General features: G+C 43.6%; 3 protein-coding genes across 4 annotated transcripts; all 3 read right to left on the bottom strand.

Moving 5' to 3' along the window:
* Positions 1-515: 515 nt before the first annotated feature.
* Positions 516-8,201, bottom strand: LOC143345897 (5-oxoprolinase). Its single transcript, XM_076773487.1, has 21 exons — positions 7,360-8,201; positions 7,118-7,303; positions 6,665-6,903; positions 6,425-6,587; positions 6,284-6,369; positions 5,905-6,106; positions 5,209-5,469; positions 5,005-5,130; positions 4,748-4,949; positions 4,476-4,695; positions 4,272-4,410; positions 3,916-4,193; positions 3,573-3,833; positions 3,121-3,226; positions 2,868-3,035; positions 2,545-2,789; positions 2,352-2,463; positions 1,818-2,042; positions 1,476-1,657; positions 1,099-1,258; positions 516-741 (listed from the first exon to the last, which is right to left on the bottom strand). The coding sequence occupies exons 1-21, from the start codon at positions 7,522-7,524 to the stop codon at positions 601-603; spliced, it is 3,867 nt and encodes a 1,288-aa protein (XP_076629602.1). The 5' UTR covers positions 7,525-8,201; the 3' UTR covers positions 516-600.
* Positions 8,202-8,309: 108 nt separating this feature from the next.
* On the bottom strand, positions 8,310-17,960 carry Fatp3 (Fatty acid transport protein 3). Its single transcript, XM_076773490.1, has 13 exons — positions 17,682-17,960; positions 12,239-12,389; positions 11,687-11,924; positions 11,002-11,233; positions 10,669-10,870; positions 10,419-10,611; positions 10,215-10,358; positions 9,740-9,877; positions 9,582-9,648; positions 9,325-9,415; positions 9,091-9,244; positions 8,965-9,020; positions 8,310-8,892 (listed from the first exon to the last, which is right to left on the bottom strand). Exons 1-13 carry the CDS (start codon positions 17,798-17,800, stop codon positions 8,794-8,796), a joined length of 1,884 nt encoding a protein of 627 aa, XP_076629605.1. The 5' UTR covers positions 17,801-17,960; the 3' UTR covers positions 8,310-8,793.
* A 496-nt stretch (positions 17,961-18,456) lies between these two features.
* On the bottom strand, positions 18,457-21,455 carry LOC143345900 (vesicle-associated membrane protein 3). 2 transcript variants are annotated; one of them, XM_076773491.1, is made up of 6 exons: positions 20,880-21,455; positions 20,737-20,786; positions 20,464-20,523; positions 20,138-20,370; positions 18,881-18,956; positions 18,457-18,612 (listed from the first exon to the last, which is right to left on the bottom strand). In XM_076773491.1, the coding sequence occupies exons 1-5, from the start codon at positions 20,943-20,945 to the stop codon at positions 18,919-18,921; spliced, it is 447 nt and encodes a 148-aa protein (XP_076629606.1). In that variant the 5' UTR covers positions 20,946-21,455; the 3' UTR covers positions 18,457-18,612; positions 18,881-18,918. The 2 variants fall into 2 exon arrangements, with proteins under 2 accessions (XP_076629606.1, XP_076629607.1); XM_076773492.1 differs by lacking the exon at positions 18,881-18,956 and having other exon boundaries at positions 20,880-21,453.
* Positions 21,456-23,751: the final 2,296 nt, after the last annotated feature.

Below are 23,751 nucleotides of genomic sequence, written 5' to 3'. Positions count from 1 at the left end.
GACCTTGATTCTGTACTTAATTGTATCGTCAGTTAAAACCCCGAACCAGTCTGGTACAATTTGGTTAAAATTGATTCCGCAACCAGCGATACGCGACCGTCTGAGAAATTTGGGAATTCGGTCTTTGAATGCGAAACGGTTCCTCGCGGCTGCTTAATTGCAAAATCACGAGCATTAGGTGGACAATAAAACCGCCTAAGAAGCGTTCAGATCCGCCTAGCAAATGGAAATCCAATCGGAAGTTTCGAGATGTGTGTGCATGCACTGGATTGCGATATTTCGGCCAGCAATTACTGCGACCGGAAATGGAACAGGAGCCATCGTGCGCCGTGTGTCCAATGAAGCGTGCAAATCGATGTTAATTTCGGTAAATTTGATTCACCTGCTGCGATTCATCAAGAAATTTCAGAATACGTAATTGAGAAGAGAAATTGAACGATATCGTCTTATCGATCCGACGTCGGATTTCGCGACGAGTTTTGGAAGGAGTTAGAACAGTCGTCGAAGCGTTCGAAACAATGATTTTTATTATATTATAATTTCACAACGAAACTACAGAAACAACTCTTTATATTCCATCCTCTTCTCGGTGAATGACGATCATACGGATTCCTGTGCTTTTCGATATTCGAAGACGCTTCCACGTTCGACGAATCCTTGGAGATTTCTTTGCGCGGACGGAGCCTCAGCCCCAGGGAGGCCGTACCCACCACCGCCAGGAGTCTCCAGGATGAAGGTATCCTGTGGACCAAAGCGAGAGGGGCACAAAATCCTATTAATATATCCACCATCAAAGTTTACCGAAGTTAAAAACAGAAACTTGGATATTTCGATAACGCGCAGACATATCGCGATGTAGATTTTTCACGCAACCGAGTCGCGGATTGGCAGATCGTATACGTCGAGATAAAATGTTTACGAGACAGCGTAAACCGCGAATAGGTTTCTTCGACGCCAATGATTTTTGCAATTTACCTTTTGAATTTTATCGCTCGATTTTACAGCGCGACGTAAAATCATATACAATTTATATTTACGCCCCGAGGGATCGACGATGAATCGTTATAAAATAGTATGCGTTATCGACATAATTCCTACCCCTGGACAGACTGGCACGGCAGTTTTAGGGCCTAAGTTGATCATTCTACCGTCTGCCCTTCTCAGCGTGTTTCGTCCGCGTTGTCCAACCGATCCTCCCGCCAAACCGGGCGGATTGTTCACTCTTCTTTCCGTTAATACGGACAGCATCATCGGTGCCCTGCAATTAAGACACTGTGAACTAGAAACGACGGGCACTCGAATGCATAAAATATTTTTCATTCCGTTGAAACGATCGTCGTTTCGCTGGCCACGGTACAGTATCAATATTGAAATTGGTCGCGAAGGAATAATGAGTTTGACGTCTGATCTAAAATATTGATATGCAATTACGAGTCACTCTGTGCACTTTTATTGTATTGGTACGGTTTAATTGCCTGAAAGTTATTTCACGGATGACACCGTCGCCGCCAGGGTGGGCGCCAGCCCCTCCGCTTCCTGGACGAAGAGAGAATTTATCGAGAACAACCGGATATCGAAGTTCCAATATTTCTGGATCGGTGATCCTAGTGTTGGTCATATGAGTATGCACTCCGCCTCTACCGTCCCACGTTGGTCCCTTTTCAATCCCAGTACATAATAATTTGGAACACAGGTCTCATAGAATTAAATAAAAATTGTTTTAAGAGTTGTATACAGTTTGGGACTCAAAAAGAAAGTCTTGTCGAGCTACTAATTTGTTTAAATTTCTTTTAAATTGCAATTGAGAGACGTCTTACGGCTCCACTGCCGCCAGCGACAGTTTCGTAGTATCCCCATTCTTCGGTGCCCAGTGTCACGTTGTTCATGCAACCCTGCGATGCAGCACAAGCTCCAAAAGCTTGCAGAACTACGTCGACCACGCGTTGGGAAGTGAGGACGTTCCCACCGACCACGGCAGCTTCCTCCGACGGGTCCAGGAGCGAACCCTTGGGTATAATTATCTGGACGGGTTTCAAACAGCCCTGACAATGGACAAAAATTATAAAGAAAATCATACGCAGCGTAAGCTGATCATAGCTACGCTATTAACGCGTTGACTGCCAGTCTAAAACCGTAAAATCGTTTACATAACTTAGAATTTCTCGTAGTACTTACTTTCGTAACCTCGCTGAAATTTATGAAGCCTATTAAAATTTATTTTCTTTAACAATTGTTTTAGTTCCACTGTTAAAAGTTCTGTTACTCGTATATGGATAACGTGGCAATCAAAGTGTCAAGGAAGCGTAAAACTTGTGTCTAGATCGCTTTCTTGCATAACGATACGATGTTACCTGGTTCAAAGGAACGTCTCGACCAACGATCGACCTCAGACAGTAGATCAACGCCGAAAGAGTGATGGCTCGAGGCGCGTTGCAGTTGCCCCACACTTCGTATCCGGTGCCACTTTAATTTCAAATAATTAAAGTCGCCATATTTTCGTGTCGATCGCGTTATTTCGACTCGTAATCGGTGCGAAAAGCTTACGTGAAATCACAAACTGCCTCGCCCTTTTCTACGTCGATGTTCAGAGCGAATTTAATCGGGCTCCCGTCGTCCAAGTAATCCACCGCGGTCGCAGTGGTACTTCCGGTATCTTGTAGAAGCTTCCTTCCCACTGACTTCAGCATATCCCTCACCGCAACTTCTGCGTTGTGTTGAATGTGACCCATGTACGCTTGGACAACCTCGAGACCGTATATATCGATCAATTCGTTCACCAACAGCGAGCCCTGAACAAAGAAAGTTTCTTTATTAATTTAAAGTGCAACTAATAATTACATGTTTTATCAACGATAAGTGAAAATTACTTTGTGATTGGCTGCAATCTGAGCCTTGCAATCGCTCAAGTTGTCGGCCAGGTTTCTGGTTCCGGAACTCCCTGGAATCTTCCCTGGGGCCATTAATTCTTCTATCAATTCTTTCTCGCGGAACACACCCTTGTGCACCAACAGGAAACTCTTGAAAGTTGCTCCTTCCTTAAAAGAATATAATACTGTATGAACTAGCCCTAAAAATATCTTGCGTTGCGAGGGTATCAGGAAAAGACGAATACAAATTCACCTGGTGCAACGTAGTGGAATGTGGCGGCATAGACCCAGGCGTTATGCCACCTATATCAGCATGGTGTCCCCTGCTCGCCACGAAGAACACTGGTTTTTCCACGTCCCTGTGAAAATTCTCAAATTTTTATAGTTTGAACCCTACAATAACTATGAAGGAAAATATCTAAATTAGCTTGATATCTACAAGCTGGTCCATGCAACTGTTTCAGGTCATAACTCCATTGGGAATGGATCTGTGCAACAAAAAATATGCATTTCAATTTAAAGAAAGGATGCAATTCTTAATTGTACACGCACTGTTGAATTTGAAAGAAATCAAAGGTCCTACGAATGCAGTGCTCTTAAAGCGATTTGCCTTTCTTCTTTGGCATTTTTTCGTAAATCCATTAATAACGGAGTTATGACCAGAAACAGTTGCATTCCTGTTACCAAATTATTAAAGATAAGTACTTGTAAAATACAGGAGTTATGACGGTGAGATCCGGAAGATGCGATCCGCCGGCGGAGGGATGGTTAGCAAGGATCACGTCGCCTCGCGTGAATTCGCCCTTGAAAACCCTCATTTGGTATTGTACGGTCTCCTGCATGGCGCCCAGATGGACCGGTATATGGGGTGCGTTGGAGACCAACCCTCCATCAGGACCGAATACCGCGCAGGAGAAGTCCAAACGTTCCTTTATGTTCGTGGAGATGGAGGTTCTCTGAAGAATCCTTGGGGGACGGGGTTACCGATTTTATAAAGCTCTCAGAAACTTGCAAGGTTCTCTTAAATGCATCTTATCGCTCGATCTACCTGCCCATTTGTTCGGCGATACTCATGAAACGGTGGGAGAAAATGCTGAGCTGAATGGCGTCCAACTCGGTCGTGACCTCTGCCTTCAGGCCTTGACCGATCGTTATCTTGACATCGCCGCGAGAGGTGATCGATGCCGTGCAATCAGGCTCGATCAGGAGGGTGCTCAGGCTGTCCATTATAATAGCTGGGCCGTCTATCACGTGGCCAGGCGATAAATTTTCCAATTGGTACACTTTGGTATCCAGATAACCGTTCTCGAAGTACACCATCGTGGTCTGGAAGGAAATTCGCGGTTCGATGATCTTCTGGCGGACCATTAATTGTTTTGAAACGATCGTTTCGCGTCTACTTGCCTTCTCCAACATCGGAGGCTCCGTGGACGACGGTAAAATCGAATCCTCCTCCACCTCTGTCCTCCCCATCCCTCGCACTCTCAGATCGTTCACCAGGATCTTTCGATCGGGCATAGTGAAACCGAATTCCGTCCGATACCTTGATCGAACACACTATTATCATCTTTAGTTTTACTCTCGCGTTTGTCGCGTCAAAAGTTTCACCTTTCCAGAAACGGTGTGAGAAAATCACCGTGTCGCGTGTCATCTTTTTCATTGCCTTTTTTACTCGGGGTGCACATCAACGCGCAATCCGTTCCCTGATATCGCAAGTGTAAAAATGGCTCCGTGATTACGCGAGAATCCTCGAACCCTTGGGCCGACAGTTTCCTACGAACTTTCTTCTCGAGGACGTCCAGGCGTTCGTCCAAGCGCGCGAACGATTCTGTTGAATATCAAATTGTATCGACGATCACAGAATTTCTCGACGATCGTACCTTTCTCGTAGACTTCTGCGCTGGGTTCCTGAGCTTCTTCCACCACGTCGGCCAGAGCCATTCCGTAGGCGGACAAAATTCCCGCGTATTTGTGAACGAAAACGGTTCCCATGCCGAGGGATCGAGCGATGGCGCACGCGTGTTGCCCACCCGCGCCCCCGAAACACGCCAAAACGTGGCGGGAAGTGTCGTAGCCCTTTGCCTTCGGTGACAGAATATTATTTACGAATAAACGGAAATAGAAATTAATTTCCTACCTGCGTCAGAGCCCGTATTGGCCGACACATAGTTTCGTTGGCGACTCTGACGAATCCCATCGCCACCTCCTCGATCGTCATCTTGCCCTTCGACTTGTGACCCTCTTTCGCTAGAAATTCGTTTATCTATAAACCAGAGTTGATTCTCGATGATATTAAGGCCCCAAAGAGTCGAAGAAAGGATAGAATGGAAACGTTATTTACTTGATCGGTGAGCGTTCGAAACGCCTCCATCGTGCGGAACTTGTCTAAGGGTTCGTTTTCGTTCGGACCGAATATTTTCGGGAAGTATTCGGGCAACAGTCTCCCCAGGGCTAAATTCGCATCAGTGACCGCCAGAGGACCGTTTTTCTTGTAGCACGCGGGCCCTGGATGGGCTCCTGCGCTCTCAGGTCCAACCTCGAAGAGACCCGACCTGAAGAAAAGCATCGATCCACCTCCTGCCGCAACTGTGTTCACGTCCAACTTCAACCCAATTTCGTGACGAAATTAATTCAAGTACATCGAACGATTCGGACCGTTTCGATCAACTCGTTGGGTCGGTGATAAGGTCCGCTTCCACCATTTTTTATATAAACGGTGCATTATGTTAGGTTTCGTGGCGGAAGACCGAACGCGTCGATAACGTTCGCAAGAAACGATGAAACATGCTTTTTTACTTAGCAAACGTGCTGGTCTTTGTAAGAAAAACGAAACGTGCTAATTTTCGTGACGCGTGTCAAAATAATCTTGCTTTCTCCGCAGAATTTCTTGACTGAGGCTTCGTTAAAGAGTTATTAAAAAATTTCAAATCATTCTGACAAAATTTGATAGAGCCTTCTCTCCTTAGCCAACAGGCGTTTTTGGAAAGCTTACCAAGTCAACAATGTGTCAACGCGGAAAATTAGAGACTCTGAATACCTGAGCTGCTTGTATCGTGACTCCCGCCGTGGTGCTTTCGTACACGTGCTCGTAACTACCGCCATAACGACTCACGTCGGTCGAAGTGCCACCCATGTCGAACCCAATCACCGGCAGATTAGTTTCCTTGCCATAGGTGGTCATCGCGTAGCCAACGACACCACCAGCGGGACCGGAAAGAATGGCTCTCGAGCCATTAAATCTGTGCAAAAAGACGCGACGATTAACACAGTGTTTTCATTGTCGCTAATTCACCGACAGTTGTCGATAATGAATGCACAAACGCACAACGTCGATGGAATAGCGCGGACGAAAGCATTGTTCAGAGATGTCAATGCGAGTTCGATCGTAATTGCTATTCCGTAGAATGTTCACTCACGAATTCATCGGAGTTAATCCACCGTCGCTCTGCATGAACAATACATTCACGTTTTCCAATTTGTCTTTGAAACCCGACGAAAAGCTCTGAAACGGTTCACTGTTATTCGAAGAGAAAAAGAATGATGATAGAAAACGATACCTGGAGGTACTGTTTTATGTGGGGCGTCAGATACGCGTCCGCGCAGGCTGTGAAACCTCTGGGGACGATTCTCGTCATAGGCATAACTTCGTGGGAAAGAGACACCTGCGCGAAACCAGCTGACCTCGCCAATTCACCGACTCTGAGCTCGTGTTCGGCGAACCTAGATCGAAAACGAGACGAATTAAAGCATCCCTAGGGCCTGACGATCGATAATAATATCTATTTAGGGTAACTGACATGTAGCTGTGAGCTAGGACCACCGACAAACTCTCGATCCCGGATCGTTTCAGCTCCTCCAGGTCCTTCTTCAACCTTTCCTCGTCGAGTTCACGCGTGACGAACAAATCCTCGCCAGTGGAACCCTTCACCCTTCGCCAATTTTTAGCGTCCAAGCGACACTTGTCGGGCGAGGCTGGTATCGCTCTGCACCCAACTTCTACCACCTTCTTGTACAGTACTTCCGGCGTGACCACTTGCTGGGAAAAGAAAAACCATTCTGTGCCTCAAACAGTCATGAAACTTCACATTAACTTTTATTAATATGAAAATTTAAATTTTATTCGTGTATTTCGTAAATTTAATTGAGTCATGGTACGTTAACGCTTTGACAGCCACGTCGTCCATGTATTTAATTAATTCTCAAGTTGAAACGTTAAAGGAAATGAAAGGAAAAAATAGTAAAATACGAACCAGGTCGAATATGTTGGGTCGAGCCTGGTTGCCTATGAAAAGGAGGTCTCTGAAGCCCTCGTTTATCAGCAACGCCATTTTCGCGCCTTTTCTCTCGAGCAACGCGTTCGTCGCGACCGTCGTGCCCATTCGGATCCACGAGACCGACGAAGCGTCGATCAGTCCTGCGATCTTTCGTCCGGTTTCCTGAAATCATCGAGCGTGTCATCGGTTTCCAAGTGGCGGAGGGAAATCGTTAATACCTGCTCGAGGATTCGTCGGATTGCTTCGCGCGGTGCATCCTCGTAGTTGGCGGGATCCACCGACAGCAATTTCATCACTCGAACTTTGCCGCCTGGACACCTGGCGTACACGTCCGTGAACGTTCCACCGCGATCTATAGCGAACTCGAACTTCTCGTTGCCCATTTGTGATACACGGTTCTCGAACGACGAGCCACCAGCTATCGCGCGATCGACTGTTTCACCAGAGACGCGAGAATCTTCCACGACGGTTAAATTCGGCGCACGATAACGTCCGATAAGATCCAGAGCTCATGGGATTTTGGGAATGTAAACACAACAACGTCGAAAACAAACGGAGTGATCGGAGTACGCGTTCGACCAATGTTACAACGTTGAAAGTTGATAAAATCGGAGCGAATCGGTGATAAATCGGCTTAAATCAACGTCTTTTCATCTGTATCATATATTGCGGAGTTTATTTTGGGAAACGAGTATTTACGTTGTCTATTACGCGGATTCACGCACTCGGTAGCAGCACTGTAGCGAGTGTTTTTCCAATTGTCGCGACAACAAGCGTTATCTAATCGTCGTAGAACGACCAACCGTGTGCACGATCACGAGAACTGTTTTATAGTGGCGATCGTCTATCCTGTAATTTACGTCCATTATTAATAGAAACCAGTTCCACCGCGAAGTACGATCCAGCGGAGAGATCGAACTACGATTTCCACCGAGGAATACTCGTACAATATCAAGATTTGTGAAGACGTTGGATAATATTTCTTATATCGAATGGTTGTTTTTGATCATAGAACGTAGGTTGTGCAGAACGGTAACTCGGACGTTACTTTGATAACAACGTGGTTCACTGGACTCCGGAGACTGCGCAGAAACGGTCTGCATCTCGTCGAAGTCGATACTGGGTGTCCGGAACGTTAAGGTTCATCGAAATGATCGCAACGTTTCTTAACAGGGAACAATTTATTAATCTATAACGCAGAATTTCACTTTGGATACAGTGTTGCTTCACAGTCGTCTGTGCGTATCGCTTTCTTAAAAAATAATTTGAAGTCTTAGTCTCTAGGAGTTTGTCTAGCAAAATGTATCTACAATCGTGTCTAAGGAATTTAAAGAAATCCTATACACAAGATTCTTAACGTACTACGAGTTATGGAGGTCGAACGTTTCCCATGAATACTTTTTTTTTCTCTTTAACGCGTGTTTGCTAAACCTATATCTTGTATAATTTTATTCTGCTGCTTGGAATCGTCTCATAGAAGAAGATACGTGTAAAAATATATAGATATAAATGCGACGTTCTACGGATTCATTAAAAACGTTTCTCGGTTTGGTAGAATTTCTCAGTTCGCTCCGTGTTCTTGTAAATAAATAGAAATTGTACAAAATCTGAATTACGGGTTTTTTTCTGGTCAAAACTTTTTTACGAAATGATTATATTCGAGCTTTTCCCTCGATGATATCGTTGTAAAACTGTTCTGTAAGTTTCACGTAGGCGCCTGTGTGATCGAGGAAATAAACCGGATCCGTGATCTGCAAACGAAATCGTGTAACGCGATATACATTCGCGCGTAAATAAAAAATAACATAAAATGTGAGCGTTACCGTTTTAATATTGAAGCCGTCTTGCTGGAGATCCTTTTTCTTCAACTTGAACGTACCTGGGGACGCAAAATACTTGGATTATTTTGTCTGGAACGTTTCAGAAACATAAACGATTGCTATACTTGCCAGTCATCGGCAGTTCCGACAGAACTCGAACGAAGAGAGGCCTGGCATACGCTGGGAGCGACTTCTTCACGCCGTCCGCCATTTCTTTGATGTTTAGAGTATTATTTGGATCGTAAATGGCGGCCATTCCAGCTTTCCCTTCGACTTTAGGCACCTACCAACGTTATAAAATGCATAGAAATATTGTTTCGATCCTCCCTTAAAAAATATCGCCACTTTTTTAACGTTAATTACCTCGACACCGTAAACAGCTGCATCTTTCAAACCTATCACGTTGCTGACAACAGCCTCCACTTCGCAAGTGGCAACGTTTTCACCGCGCCACCTGCGACAATAAAGGAAATCAAAAACAGGTTTATACTTATTGGACAGTCGGCAAATTTATTCCTGGTTAAATCGTTTCGTTCGTCGTGTATCGTGTATTACAAGCAGCGAGCGCATAACTTTCAGAGATGTTTCTTTCGAGTCGCGGGAAAATTGAAAATGCTTGCCTGAAGGTGTCACCGGTCCTGTCCTTGAAGTAGAAGTAGCCGAATTCATCCATAACCAAAATATCACCTGTTCGAAAAACGCGTTTTAATCATGGCGCGGATGTTTTCTCGCGGGTGTGGGGTACAAATAGACCGTGTTTGTTTTACGAATCACCGACCAGAATTGAAGGCGCGATCGCCCTTCCGGAACACGTCGCGGAGGATCTTCTGCTCGGACGCTTTGCTGTCCGCGTACCCGGAGAAATCGTTCACTATCTTCTTTGGGTTTATCTTCCCCACGAAAACGCCTGGTTCACCTAGAAGATAATATTTCAAACGTTTAAGTCGATCGTTAAAAAGTCCGTGTGTTCGTGGTTTCCCTATAACTCTGACACTCTTTTTTAAATGCTATTCAAGAACGTTATTCCGAGAAACATAGAGAAAGGCTTAATACGAATCGCTATTTCTCATCGTCGACGGTGGAACATACTAATTGCAAAAAAATGTAGATAATTGATACGTGAGTTGGAAGTCACGCGAGGTTATATGTAGAGAGCTGATTTCACTTTCGCTCGCGCGAGATTGTAAGAAGTCTAGCGACTCGATGACTGTTCAAACATTGCCTAAGCTCGTTAATACCGCCTTCGTGCTTACCAGGTTTACAACGTATGCATAAACCATCTGGTCCCCTCACCGGTTCTCCAGTCTCCTCGTCGACCTTCAACAGGCCCACAGGGTATATGGAACCCGCGCAAAGTGGCACGAATCCCACAGCGCCAATTTTGTTGTCGATGTTCACTGAAACGCGAATTCAGAAGATAGAATCGATCACCGTAAAGAGAGAAAACGTTTAATTACCAAGGTTCGAGTTCCCTTCGGTGGCGCCGTAGAATTCGCCAATTTGCTTCACGCCGAATCGTTCCACGAAAGGCTTCCAGATGTGAGGCCTGAGGCCGTTTCCGAACATCAGTCGAACTTTGTGCTTGGTGTCGCAAGCGCCAGGAGGTACAGCTAGTAGATATCGACAGATCTCGCCTATGTATTGGGCGATCTAAAAAATAGATCGCTGAGTGACTCGAGTCTTAAAAATGTTAAACGTTAACCTTACGGTGCATTCGTAATGGACGCAGTCAGGCCAGAATTTTGAGGCGCTGAAACGCCTGCGAAGTACCACCGTGACACCCCTGAGTAACGTCTGGCCCACCCCGATCAACCCTCCCGCGGTGTGATAGAGCGGCAACGAATTATAAATTCGATCCGTCGATCGTAGATTGAGCATGTAGTAAACGCCGCTGGACATCAGCATGAACCTAGAAACGCAAACAATGTTGATTATCAACGCGTTTAAAGGGTTATCCTAGAAGGCCAATTTTTATGTGATTTTTTAATGAACCACGTATTCGTTTCGTGGATGTCTCGAGTCTTGTCACTCGAATCGCACCTCAGATTGGTGATAACGGCCGCCTTGGGCATTCCAGTGGTGCCCGACGTGTAGATGTAAATCAATTTGTCCCTTGGCGTACCAAGAGCAAGGTCGTCGTGGAGGGCTGCCGGATCCACGCTGCGGATTTCCGTGTTCAGATCGATCGCTCCCTCCAGGCACTGCGTGTCCGGCTGCTCCGACCACTGATACAGAGACAAGCCCGGAATTTTCTCCCTTACGTCGCGAATCGCTGAACAGAAAGACATTACTCGTCTCAGAGCTCATCTCGTGACTCGAAAGTGGCTCGACCAGTCTGACGCGCGCTCGGAGTCGGAGGAGGACAGGAATAACGATTGGTTTCGCGAAAATGAATAAATTATCCCGTTCTGGGAATTCCTGCACGCGCGATTCGACCGACAGAAAGCAAGGAAAACGGCGAAGCTGAGGAAGAATGGTCTTCGTTGGCAGAGATTTTAGCGAAAGGTATCCCTGGATGGTGGACCAGACGAATATTTAATTTTGTTAACAAAGTATCGCAAACTTTTGGACGCATCACGTGTTATTTATTTAGTTATCGACGCGGTGGTGTTCCCATAAATTTCGAAATATTGATCATTGAGACTTGTTAGCTATTTGACCTGAATCTTTCGCAAAGTATTCTCGCCTCGTTCTCACCGCCGCTACTAAAAACGTAACACTTTACCCTCTTTGAATTCCGACCCAAATATCACAGCCTTGCAGTTGGCCGCCTTCATACTGTGCACTAGAACGTCATGGCGGAGATTCGTGTTGATGAGTGCGCCCACGAAGCCAGCCTTGCTGAGTCCCAGCCACGTTCCAACGTATTCGGGACAACTGTCCATCATCAACGCGACGCTGTCCCCGCGGGACAAAGATTTTGTCCGGAAGTAACGTCCCAGACGATTGCTATACTCCTCCAACTGCGTTAGAATCGAAAATCAAAACTCGAATGAAACTTAACGACTAAGCTTCTATTACAAGGGATTGACCCTGAATGACCTTGAACCGTAGGTCAGCGAATTCGACCATCTTCGTACGTAATGTGTTCTAGCAATAAGGTATATACGCTTCTGTTCCCAAAACCCTGCCCCAAAAAATTAGTATGTTTCACTTTTGTTCGAAGTATCTGTCGACTAATTTCAAATCGTCGAGATGCCTTGTACTTGTATTTTATCGAGTATTGGAGTGGAGAATCTTAAGTTATTTGCTGGGAGCAGTGAGGATCTCGGCTTACCTCCCGATAGGTCCATTCCCTGTCCTCGAAGATGTAAGCAATCTTGTCGGGATGAGCAGTGGCGTAGTTGGTGAACACCCTCGCCACGGTGAGCCCTTGCGTTTCCCACCACCATAATAGAATGTTCACTCGAACAAATCTGTAGGCGCCCCTGTTTGCAAGAGAAAAACCACTCTGCAATCGATGAATATCTTGGATATCGAATAAAGAAGTCTGCTAATAATAGATCTAAACTCTTCAGAAAGGATATTCTCCTATTAATTTCGAATTTCTCTGATCGCCATCGATCTTCTCGGTCGGAGAGATAGGCGAGTTAAAAATTTCTCCCGCACAATGGCGTCAGTTGTGGTCTAATTGGTTGAGTGGAACTATTTCTCAGGCGAGATTAATGGCGATTAGAATAGGTTTAATTCCATATATTCTGCGCGACACGTTTCTGCGATGGGAAAGGGGTCAGTCGGAAAGGGATTGAATGAAACGATTAGTTGGGAAGCGAATTGAGGCACGGCCGATGAAAACGATCGCATGTTTTCTGGATCGTCAGTAACGCCTCCCTTCTCCCTGCCACGTTCCCCTATTGTCACATCATTTCCTTTCGGAATCAATTGGTTAATATCGCGGCCCGACACGCGCGTGACATGTGTCACACGAACTCAACCTTTCCGTCGTTGCTCCTTTGACACTTGTTTCGTTGCGGTTCCATTTACCAAAAACGTCTGAAAATTTTCGTTCGCGATCGATCAACAGCTTCAGCCTCCAAATTAACGCGCAATAATCTGAGATCACGAAAAAGTAGCAAAAAATCGAATTAAAATTCGATAATTCACACCATTTTATTATGGATTCGCGAGCAATTATTTTTTTTCGAACCTTCAGTCTCGTATAATTTGGGAATTTAAAAAATGATAATCAGGCTATTACCTTCTACTACTCCTATTTCTGTAGAGGGTTAAGACCATTCCTCTCGATATACCACGCAAAAGAGGTAACTTTATAAAAGTCACGACAACATAATAAATGACAAATCGAGTCGTTTCGACCCTCTTAATAGATCCAGTGTTAAAAGTGACGTTACCAAGACACTTTGCATGTAAATGGATAGCCACGAAACCGTGTCAGGGATAAAAGTAAAAACAGAGGAAGGTTCAAAGTTGTAGAATTCCATTGGAGGGTAGTGGTGCAAACAAGTCCCTGGAGGATTACGCCATTGTCGAGTCTCTCGTGTCGCGGTAAGCATACGATACCGAAGCTTCCACGGCGATTAAATGAAATCAAATAAAATAATAAAACACACTGCGTACCTCGCGGTTTCGTTGTCGTTAACCCCTGAGACGCTGGTTCGTTAACACCTGCGTAGATTAGTAACTGCTACTAATTAACGTTCGCCACGATTAGCACAGCACCGTGAATAATTATAAACTCGATCGTGTCGTTCGTATATTTTCCACAACATTAAAACAAACGCTGAAGAAACCGTCTGTGCGTGTTTTAAAAATATAATTTTTAAATAAAGGTAGTTCGTACATGTAAATGAAAAGAAAAAAAGCTGCTACAAAACTTTTTACCGTGCTATGAACACGTCTTAATATTATCGGTGGTTTCTTGGAAATATTTAAGGAGCAGTGTTTGAGTTTACAATTATTCGCTGCACTGTTTGCATCGTTGGTTTTTAAACAGGATGTGACATTGAAAAAAAGAAACACGTGAAACGCGAAAGAAAAATATTTATGCGAAGAATGCACTTCCGACGAAAGGGAAATTTCGGCAACAAAAACAGGATTCGAATATGGGAAACAAAAACAATATATGAGACTTAAAAGCATAAAATGCCAAGTTCACTGAACGATAACGTCGTTTGTGCAGCTGGCCGTCTAATTAGCCCAAATAGTGTAAGTAATTACGCCTTTCCGCCGTAAATTATTTCTCAAGACATTAATTGCACGGTATTTCACAGTCTTTTCTCTTATTTGTTCCGAGAAACTCGAATGCAGGCGTATCGTGCGTGCAATGAATTTTGCAAGAATATTTAAAGAAGCCTAATAAAAGAGAATCTATGCATTGGTCTATCTCAAAATTTCCTTTTTGTAAATCTAGTGTATTTGGGTCGAGGAAGGGACAAAAAAAATGTTGTCTCGTAGGAAACTGCACCGGATACACCAACACCGGCACAGGGCAAATGAGACTTTGCTCTTCGAGTCGCGATAGACCAACGTTTAATGAAATGTAAACGCTGGTATCCATCACTCGTTCGTGGACAAGGACGCGGTATTCAGGTGTTTTATCTTCTCTTCGAGAAGACAATTTTGCAAATAACCGATTACACACACGTTCTGGGTTTGGTCCGTGACACACAGAGCAAACAACCAATCCGACACACGTTGTCGTTGGTCCTTTTGTCGATCTCAGAGAAACTTCAACACGATTTGTTGCAAACACGGATTCCCGGGTAACTAAAACACGTTCTCAAGAAACCGAAGGAGAGCAGGGGACTTTCATTCAACACACGATTTTATCACACTTCGCGCGCGTTTTAACGAAACACACAGTCGACCCCTGTAATCGATTACCCAACGAGCCTCAGTCGCGGAATAAGGAAACGGAGTGTAATTTTCATATAAACGACATTGATTGAATTCCCCTCTGACGACCGTTCCATACATAATGTATCTTCGTTCTGACACGGCGCGATTGAACGAATATTAGGAGAGGCCAAGCAAACGTGAATCGATCGATAAATTTATTCTGATGCATCCGGAACAACTAAAAGGGTTCATATTTGTTATCTGGATACAAATTTGGGGAAACAAATCAACAATTAAATTTTGGATCGAAAAACGAGAACAACGGGGATTCGAACCTACGATCTTCGAATTGCTGGTCAGACGCCCTACTAACGTCGCCATCATCGAACCGCTAGTACCTTAATCTTGTAAATTTCTTTTTTACCGCATGGAAATCTCCGATTCATATTTTACAAACGTGTAAAATAAATTTTCTATTTGTCTGTTATCGTTCGAGGTTACGATTGTTTAAAAATCTGTCCATAAATGCAGTAATAATTATTAATTATGCAGACCGGAACGTAATTACTTTAGAACAGGTTTCGATGGACGATACGTTTCTCCATTAAAAATATTCATCAAGTGTACAAGTTGATTGATTGAAATTCTGACTTGCAACGTTTCTAGAACAAGGTGGCAAGAACTAGAATATTCTGTTCTGCGCACTTCTCTTCGTGAAGTTTACTTGCTTGAAAAATAGTTACTTTCCAATGGTCAACTGTGCAGGAGGAATTCAATTATAAAAATTGACAATAGGATACATCGAGTTTTTGTATCGAGCAATTCATGTATAATTCAGCCGTCGATACCTGACCCATTATCAGTATTTATTAACGTCCCATTGTACAATTGTTTCTAAAGCCAACGATAATTCCTTTGTAAGTAACAAAGTTTGAATAACAAATCGTATCGTGTCGCTGTAGATCAAAAGTCGCCTCGTATCCGAGCGATTAATCTTATCGTTATGTTAAGAGTCTGATCAAGAAAGGATAGATAAGTTTATACATATTTGAGATATAGTATACGAAGTAAATAAGAGAAGTTTGAGGAAACACGACGCTGCAGATTCCGAAGAGCAACCTCGATGCACGTAACGGAGTAAGCGAACTCTGATTTCTTCGTATCGATACGTTGCATAATGAATTGAAAACACGATTACAGTTATCGAGGAACAAGCTGCAAAAATGAGGGCCAATCGATTATCCAAGCTTATCCGTGCTGCTGGTCGACTTCATACTTTTCTTACCGTCCTATGGATCGCATTCCTTTTCTACTCGTTCGGTCGTTCAAACTTTACAAATGAAATGTGCGATCTATGTTGAAAATTCTTACACTGTTCCTCCAAAGTCAACACAGGATTCCCTCGTATATAGAATAAAACGTTTTGGGATAGTATATACATTCTTTCTCAAACGATAGCACGGAAAATTTTAAACGTATTTCTGGATCCAAAAAGTGAACACTACGTATTCGAGCGGTAAGTTGTCGAGCGTGATCGCGGGATCAACATCAATATCATTGAAGAAGCTGTTTAAATTCCATGCACTTCATATTGGCTGTACAATGGTCGTGTCGCAGCTGCACAATGCACGAGAAGCATCAGTCGACTGTGTGCAGGCTGATAACCGAACAAACACGCGTAGATAGAGAATACTGTCACGGTGTATCAATTAAGGCTATTGATAACCAAGATACCAGGGAAGAAGTAAATTCTCGAAATTTCTTTTCCATATATTAATTTCTAAATGTTCAAAATTGTTTAATTAGGAACTCGTTGTTTTAATATACATCTCATTAGTTATGTCGAGCTTCACAGTGGCTATTACGAAATTTTATTAAATAATTTCTTTCGGAAACCGAACATATCGTTTCGTGCAAATAATTATTGACTTCGATCGAGATTAAGGAGCCAGGAAGTATCGTGAGTAAAAGTCCAACTCTGGTGGACGTCATTGCTATGCAACGCAGGACGAACGGCCGTAATGTGTCGCAGAAGACGAGTTTAATTTCCTTTGAAACGTGCTCATAAACTACGTCGATTAACAGAGTCGATTTCCGTGCCATCGTGACTCGATGAGCGTCTATTTATTTCAATCGATCGGATCGCTCGTGAAATGCGTGCAATCGATCGGCGGACGAACGTGATCACTCGTGTACGTCTGACTCATTTGGACGATGGATTCTCGATTTTTTAGTGCACCAATTAATAACCAATTCGAGAAAAGGAATTTTAAATAGCTTACAAAATTTCGATTATTTTATTCGAACCAAGTACTATAATGCAAAGTATAATGTAACGTTTGAAAGGGAAGGAACTGGATGTTTGCTTTTGTCTCTGGATCAGATCGAATAAGGTAAAGATCGTATCGTAGATATTATGCACAGACAAAAAGGCAATACTTTCGTCCATTCTTTTAATAATTTTGAAGAAACAAAAAGGTCAGAGAGAACAGAGTACGAGGGTCAAGAGAATCTGTTTAACTTTCCGTAAGCACGTGCGTAAACATGTCAGTAGAATGAAAGATGGAAAGAACCACACGGTAGTGCATGTTAAACATCTTCCATCGAAAGATTCATTATCATAAAACGAAATTACTAACAATATTGGGATTTCCATTTATACTCGTACGCCAAATAGCCCGTGAGACAACAAAGCGTAGACGTCACTCTCCATTATTAATTGAGCCACACTTTGACGTTCGTTTTGATAATGGTGTTAATCGTCCGTTTCCTCTCTGAACACAGCATTTCGACGCCTTTCGCGACGCTAATGCGTACGGTTACTAGTGCAGTCGCGTAAAAAGGAACGTGATATCGACTAACGATCCAGCATGGCGCGTTCGAACAAAGGTTCCAGCGAAGGTCCTTGCCGAAATACTCACAGCACGTCTCTCGGTAAGGTCTTGTAGAGGGCGTAAATGACGCGTCGTCGGTTTCCGGTGAGCAAATAGGCGCCGATGAAAACGGACAAAGCCGCGATCACCACTTCGTGCGCTCCCATGGCTATACGGCACTGGTCGACCCAGAGGCGCGCGCTCGATCGCCGCGTGGGACGCAGAAGATCGTTGCCTCTACGCCCGCGACGCGAGAAAACGAATTTTTTAAGACGAACGTTCGGGCACACCGAACCACGACCGAACGACGACTGAACGAACGCGTACAATCGTCCAGTTATCCGACGTCCCAGTGCATTGTGGGTGTGTGCGTGCATGCATGTGGGGGACTCGCGTGTACGTATCGTGTCCGTGGAGCGCCAAGTGATCGTCATTGATAGTCATTGGCGTAGGCACGTCGTGATTTCGCGGGGGGAGGAGAGAAATGCTCGAAAATTCCACCAGTTCGAAATGTTTGCAAATAAACGACGAGATATATATTTTTGTAAATATCGTAGCTGATTTTTCTGCGAATGGTTCAGGAAAATCATGGTGAAGAGGACTCGCTGAAAAGGGAAAGGAATTTCTTTGCTTCGAAGCGATCAATTTATTAGTATTTTCGATACAATTTTTTTATCGAGTAACGCATGAAATTTATCTGTTATTTTTTAGTCGAAATATCTCGATAAGAGATCTCTGGCTTACCTTGCGCGCGATATGGCAAATGATTTTGAACGCGTCGGAGGCAGGTGAAAAAAATAAAGAGCATGTAAACGCGATACGATTAAAAATAACGAGATATGTATTTATATAAACGTACGGTTATAATACACGTGAATAATCCATGAAAGGCAGGTACAAATATACAACGTGGGCTCGCAAAGAATTGGATATCAGTCTGGAAGGAGCCTCGATCACGAATATTTCACGACGATGGATACTGAAAAATAAAACGCCAGTGATACGTATACGTAGTCTTTTTGCGTGCTCGTCTGGGTCGGAGAATAGAAGATGGAAGCGAGATGGAACACGTGCAGGTCGTGGGAGGATGAAGAAGCGGGGGGAAAGAAATAAAATAAATGCGGATGCCAGTATCGTCGAATTCTCTCGGAGGATCCGTGGAATATTTCGTTGCCCTAGCGATTTCGTGCGGAGAGAAAGCCGTGAACGGAGCAAAATTAATATTAGTGGAGAACTGATGAATATACCTGGTATCGAACGTTCGAAGCTTGCTACACCGTGTTCGCTATCTGAGAACCAGGTAAAGCACCATGATGTCCAGAACTGGAAAACGATACGCGTCGATCTGACTACGTGGACTACGTTGGAACGATCTTCGAATGCCCGACAAATGATTTGCGGTGGAAAACACAATTGTCGAGAGAAGAAGAGAGACAGAGTGCGTGATCACGTTCGATGAACACAGACGTTAAACGGGGCCTTCGAACCGGAAATGCACGATTCGTGTTTACATTCGATGCAAGACGTTTACGTAATAGTAACACGTTCGCTATTGTCACGTACGCGTGACAGCGGCCATTGCACGCCAGTGTAAACAAACGAGGCGATATATTATTTATAATATTCCGTCGACCTCGTTACATTCTATTTTTCGCAATACTAAAATCAGACGGTTGAATAAAATTTGTTTTAATGGCTGCACACCTAATAAAATATTGAACAGGTGCGAATAGAGAGATCTATAGAATTTAGACACCTGTGTACATTGTTTCCTTTTTTTAAATTAGCGAAACAATTATTACGCTACTGCTAATGGCCGTGCGAAATAATTCATAAATTGAATACTAATTGTGAAATAAATGTACGATATTCTGGTGAGCTACAGTGCCTGGTTAGAAACATATTGATCGACGATCTTCAAAGCAATCGTAACGCTAAAACGGGGTATAGAAGCAAAAAAGAAATGTTGTTGCATAAAGCTAAGTGTATAAAAAAAGTCTGGGTATTATTTCAGCAAACTGATAAGGAAATCGCGTCTGATATTTATCTTGATCGCGTCTGCGACCAATCGATCCAAAAACAAGTGTTCTACTATTCCAAAAATGTTCAAAAACAGTCTTACGATTGAAGATAAGTAAAATGATACAAGCCATTCAAAATACACTAGAAACAAAAGTTCTAATTTGTCTAAATTTTGCATAATTTCTAACTATGCTATCGCGAGTTTACACGATATATCGTCAATTAATGATAACTACTTTGCCTATGCTCCAAGCCCCTATACGTGTAAAACCAAGGCCAGATGGCCTAGTTCGTATGAATAATGGAGATTCTATTGCGCTATGAGCCTATATAGCATAGTCTAAGCCTATACCAAAGGCTGACAACGAATTACGTTTACCCAAATCGTGCATTTCCGGTTCGTAACCAGAAGTGCAGTAAGTAAAAGAAAAATACGCATTCAGCATGCATCCTCAAGCTGACGCTCGAGTTTACTTATGTACCGATGATGCAAACGACGACCGTCACCGTGACGGCGATTAGGATAATTCTCGTTTTGAAGTTCTGTAGCCACGCTCTTTGCTGCGCCCTTTTCGCCGCCGCCCTGAACTCGCCCCCAGTGACGTTCAAACGATCGCTGGCTTCCTGTAGATCCTCGAGCCTCTCCCCTCTCTCGATCACCTTCTGCACGTTATCGCGCATCACGTCCGTCACTTCTTGGATTTGCAGCCGGACGCTTGCATCGAGAAACCAGTGGAATCACACACGGTGGACGAATATTTCGAAATGAACTATCATTTATCGCGATTAAAAACGTAAGCTCGGTTACCTGTCCATTTTTCCATCTGCCTTGGATGTACTTGTCTCCATCGAGGACGTGCTGGGTCGACTGGTGGAAAATAAAAGTAAACGGTACGCTTTAATTCCTACAAATGTATCATAACGAGCACCAGAGACATTTTTAAATGTTTCGCTTGAACGTTTCCCGAAGTTTGTAACGAAAGCCGGCAATTTTATGAAACTAAGCGTAAATTAAAAGTCGGTTTCGTCACGCCGGTGCTCGTTACATACGAATTGGATCGTAAAGTCGATCGACGCTCACTTGAACAGCATGTTCTCGTCCGGGTCGCTGTCGTGTTCCAGCAGCAGTTCCTAAAACAGTTCGAATCGATTCAAGATTCCCGCCACGTGGCGACGTTCGACTCCGCGCCATGGCGTCCGTCAATGGAAGTGACTGAAACTCACCTTTTCATCCTTGGCTGCTGTTTGTATGTCATCCCGCGACAAATTCCATTTGCTGGCCGACGACATATCCCCCTCGCGTTCCCCCCGTCGCCGATACTACGCGAAACTAGCGATTAATCTCACCTAAAACCGAACGAATATCACAGCAGAGCCTGCGACACACTGCAAGAACACTCAACGCGTAGCCATATTAGTAGTGCAGCGCTTGTGTCATAACTTGACACCGTCAACGTTGGCGATAACGTCAAAAGGAGTTCATACTCCGAGCCAGGGCAGTTCAGCTTGAGCAGCAAAGAAATTGTATATCCGTCGTATCTTTAAGAATATATTCGGTGTCATGTAGTCGTTCAAAGTATTAAATCATTCTTATCTTGCAACATTAATGTACATTTATTGTTGGGCGTTTCAACTATTTTAACAGTGACTTATTCAATGCATGTATAATTCGCAGTTTAAAACAGCCCCTCTCTACGCTACTATTTTATCGCTATATTGTAGATACAATTATTTATATTACATGATTATTATTAACATTTTTAACATGTACAATTGCGTTAAACCAAATTCCAAATACAAACTAGTTTTATAATAAAAGAAATGCATGGCTATGTCTATCATCTAGGATAGAATTTTCAGCTGCAGGGGTCAATTACAGTCACTTTTGGTGAACACACATGCACCCGAAATCCTACGCACTTTCGACAAAAAAAATACAGAAAGCGGCCTTTACCGACGAAATTAAAAAATTTCAAATCACTCTGAAAAAATTATTTTTAGATGCAGGGGTCGATTACAATCATTTTTGGTGAATAGACATACCCCCGAATTCCTACGCGTTTTCGAGAAAATAATTCTTTTTTAAAAATTACGATGTAAAAAAACCTGGTGGGAAAACGTCCAAGTTTGTCGTGAAACAGTTCGCTATTTTCCACGCTAGATGGCGCCTATTTTTCTACCTCAAACCCTCTGGTGGAAAAACGTCCAAGTTTGTCGTGAAATAGTACAGTTTCTCCAACGCGAGATGGCACCATAACTATTATTCCCACGAAGGTTCGGTGTATGAAACAGGCGTCATCTAGCGTCGAAGATAAGGAATTATTTCACGACAAACTTGGACGTTTTCCCACCAGGTTTTTTTACATCGTAGTTTTTAAAAAACAATTATTTTCTCGAAAACGCGTAGGAATTCGGGGGTATGTCTATTCACCAAAAACGATTGTAATCGACCCCCGCAACTAAAAATAATTTTTTCAGAATGATTTGAAATGTTTTAATTTCGTCGGTAATGTCGGCCTACTCGAATTTTTTGTCGAAAGTGTATAGGATTTCGGGGGCATGTGTGTTCACTAAAAGCGACTGTCATTGACCAGTGCAACCGAAAATTCTATCCTAGATGACAGACCTAGCTATGCATTTCTTTTATTATAAGTTAGCATTTAGTTAAGTGATTTTGCAAGCAGGTGTTTAACATGGTTTTTAAATGAAATTCATACTTACCATTTTATTTTACGAAACAGTAAACGTTTATCTCCCAGACTTGAGAAAGTAATGACACTCACACGAGTGACACCGTAGGAATGATTAGTGTTACCAGCTACAGAGCGCTGCCCAATGGTAACCGCCTTTCCCCTTACACACCCTGATGCATAACTACGTGTACGTGATTATCGGAGTTTCGAAAACGATGCCAATAGTGATCTTTTCCATACATGCACTCTGCAACCTCAGTGAGTTTTCATACATATCTTCCTAATCATTGTTTTAGCGAGCATCACAACCCGAACCCTTTGCTGGGAAAATGTCCAAGTTTGTCGTGAAACAGTTCGCTATCTTCCACGCTAGATGGCGCCTATTTTTCTACCTCAAACCCTCTGGTGGAAAAACGTCCAAGTTTGTCGTGAAATAGTACAATTTCTCCAACGCGAGATGGCACCATAACTATTATTCCCACGAAGGTTCGGTGTATGAAATAGGCGTCATCTAGCGTCGATGATAACAAATTATTTTACGACAAACTTGGACGTTTTCCCACCAGAGGGTTCGAGGTAGAAAAATAGGCGCCATCTAGTGTCGCAGATAGCGAACTATTTCACGAAAAACTTGGACTTTTTCCCACAAAACTCATTGAAATTGCAGAGCGTATAGAAAAGATCACTGTCGCCATCTTCTTCGAATTTCCGATAATCACGTACACGTAGTTATGCATCAGGGTGTGTAAGGGAAAGGTCGGTTGCCATTGAACTGCCTTTGAAAGACCTCGGAGGGTCGACAAAGACAAAATGACATATGCCCTCTTTCTCGATTCACCGAAGCTGCCCAAAGTAATTTCGGACCGTCTCGTGGGAGTCGAGAGAGAAAGGCTCACACTTCCCTTCTCACTCTTGAACAACTAATATCCGACCTCCCGTCAACAGGTCTCCACTGGTCCCTGCTCACCGCTGCTGACCACTCCTGGAATTTCTGACAACGTATAACGATTACGATTGGCTACTGTTAGCCTCTTCCAGCCTCTGCTGGCCCCTGCTGACCACCGCTATATTTCTGACAACGTATAACGATTACTACTGACTTTTGCCTGCCTCCGCTGGACTCTGCTGACCGCTACTGACCACTCCTCTTACTTCTGACAACGTATAACGATTACGACTGGCTACTGTTAGCCTCTGTTGGTCTTTGCTGATCTCTGTCAGCGTGTGCTTGTCTCTGCTGAACTTTCTGGGCCTCTGCCGAACGCTACTGACCACTGCAGGTATTTCTGATAATGTATAACGATTAATACTTACTACTGCATGCCCCTACAAGTCTCTTCTTGCCTTTGCAGGTTTCTGCTTGCCTGTGCATGCCTTTGCTGGCCTCTGCTGACCGCTGCTGA

The sequence above is a fragment of the Colletes latitarsis genome, chromosome 9 (assembly GCF_051014445.1).
Source record: "Colletes latitarsis isolate SP2378_abdomen chromosome 9, iyColLati1, whole genome shotgun sequence".
Taxonomy (NCBI): domain Eukaryota; kingdom Metazoa; phylum Arthropoda; class Insecta; order Hymenoptera; family Colletidae; genus Colletes; species Colletes latitarsis.
The sequence above is the reverse complement of the archived record's forward strand: the minus strand, read 5'-3'. Positions and strand labels throughout refer to the sequence as shown.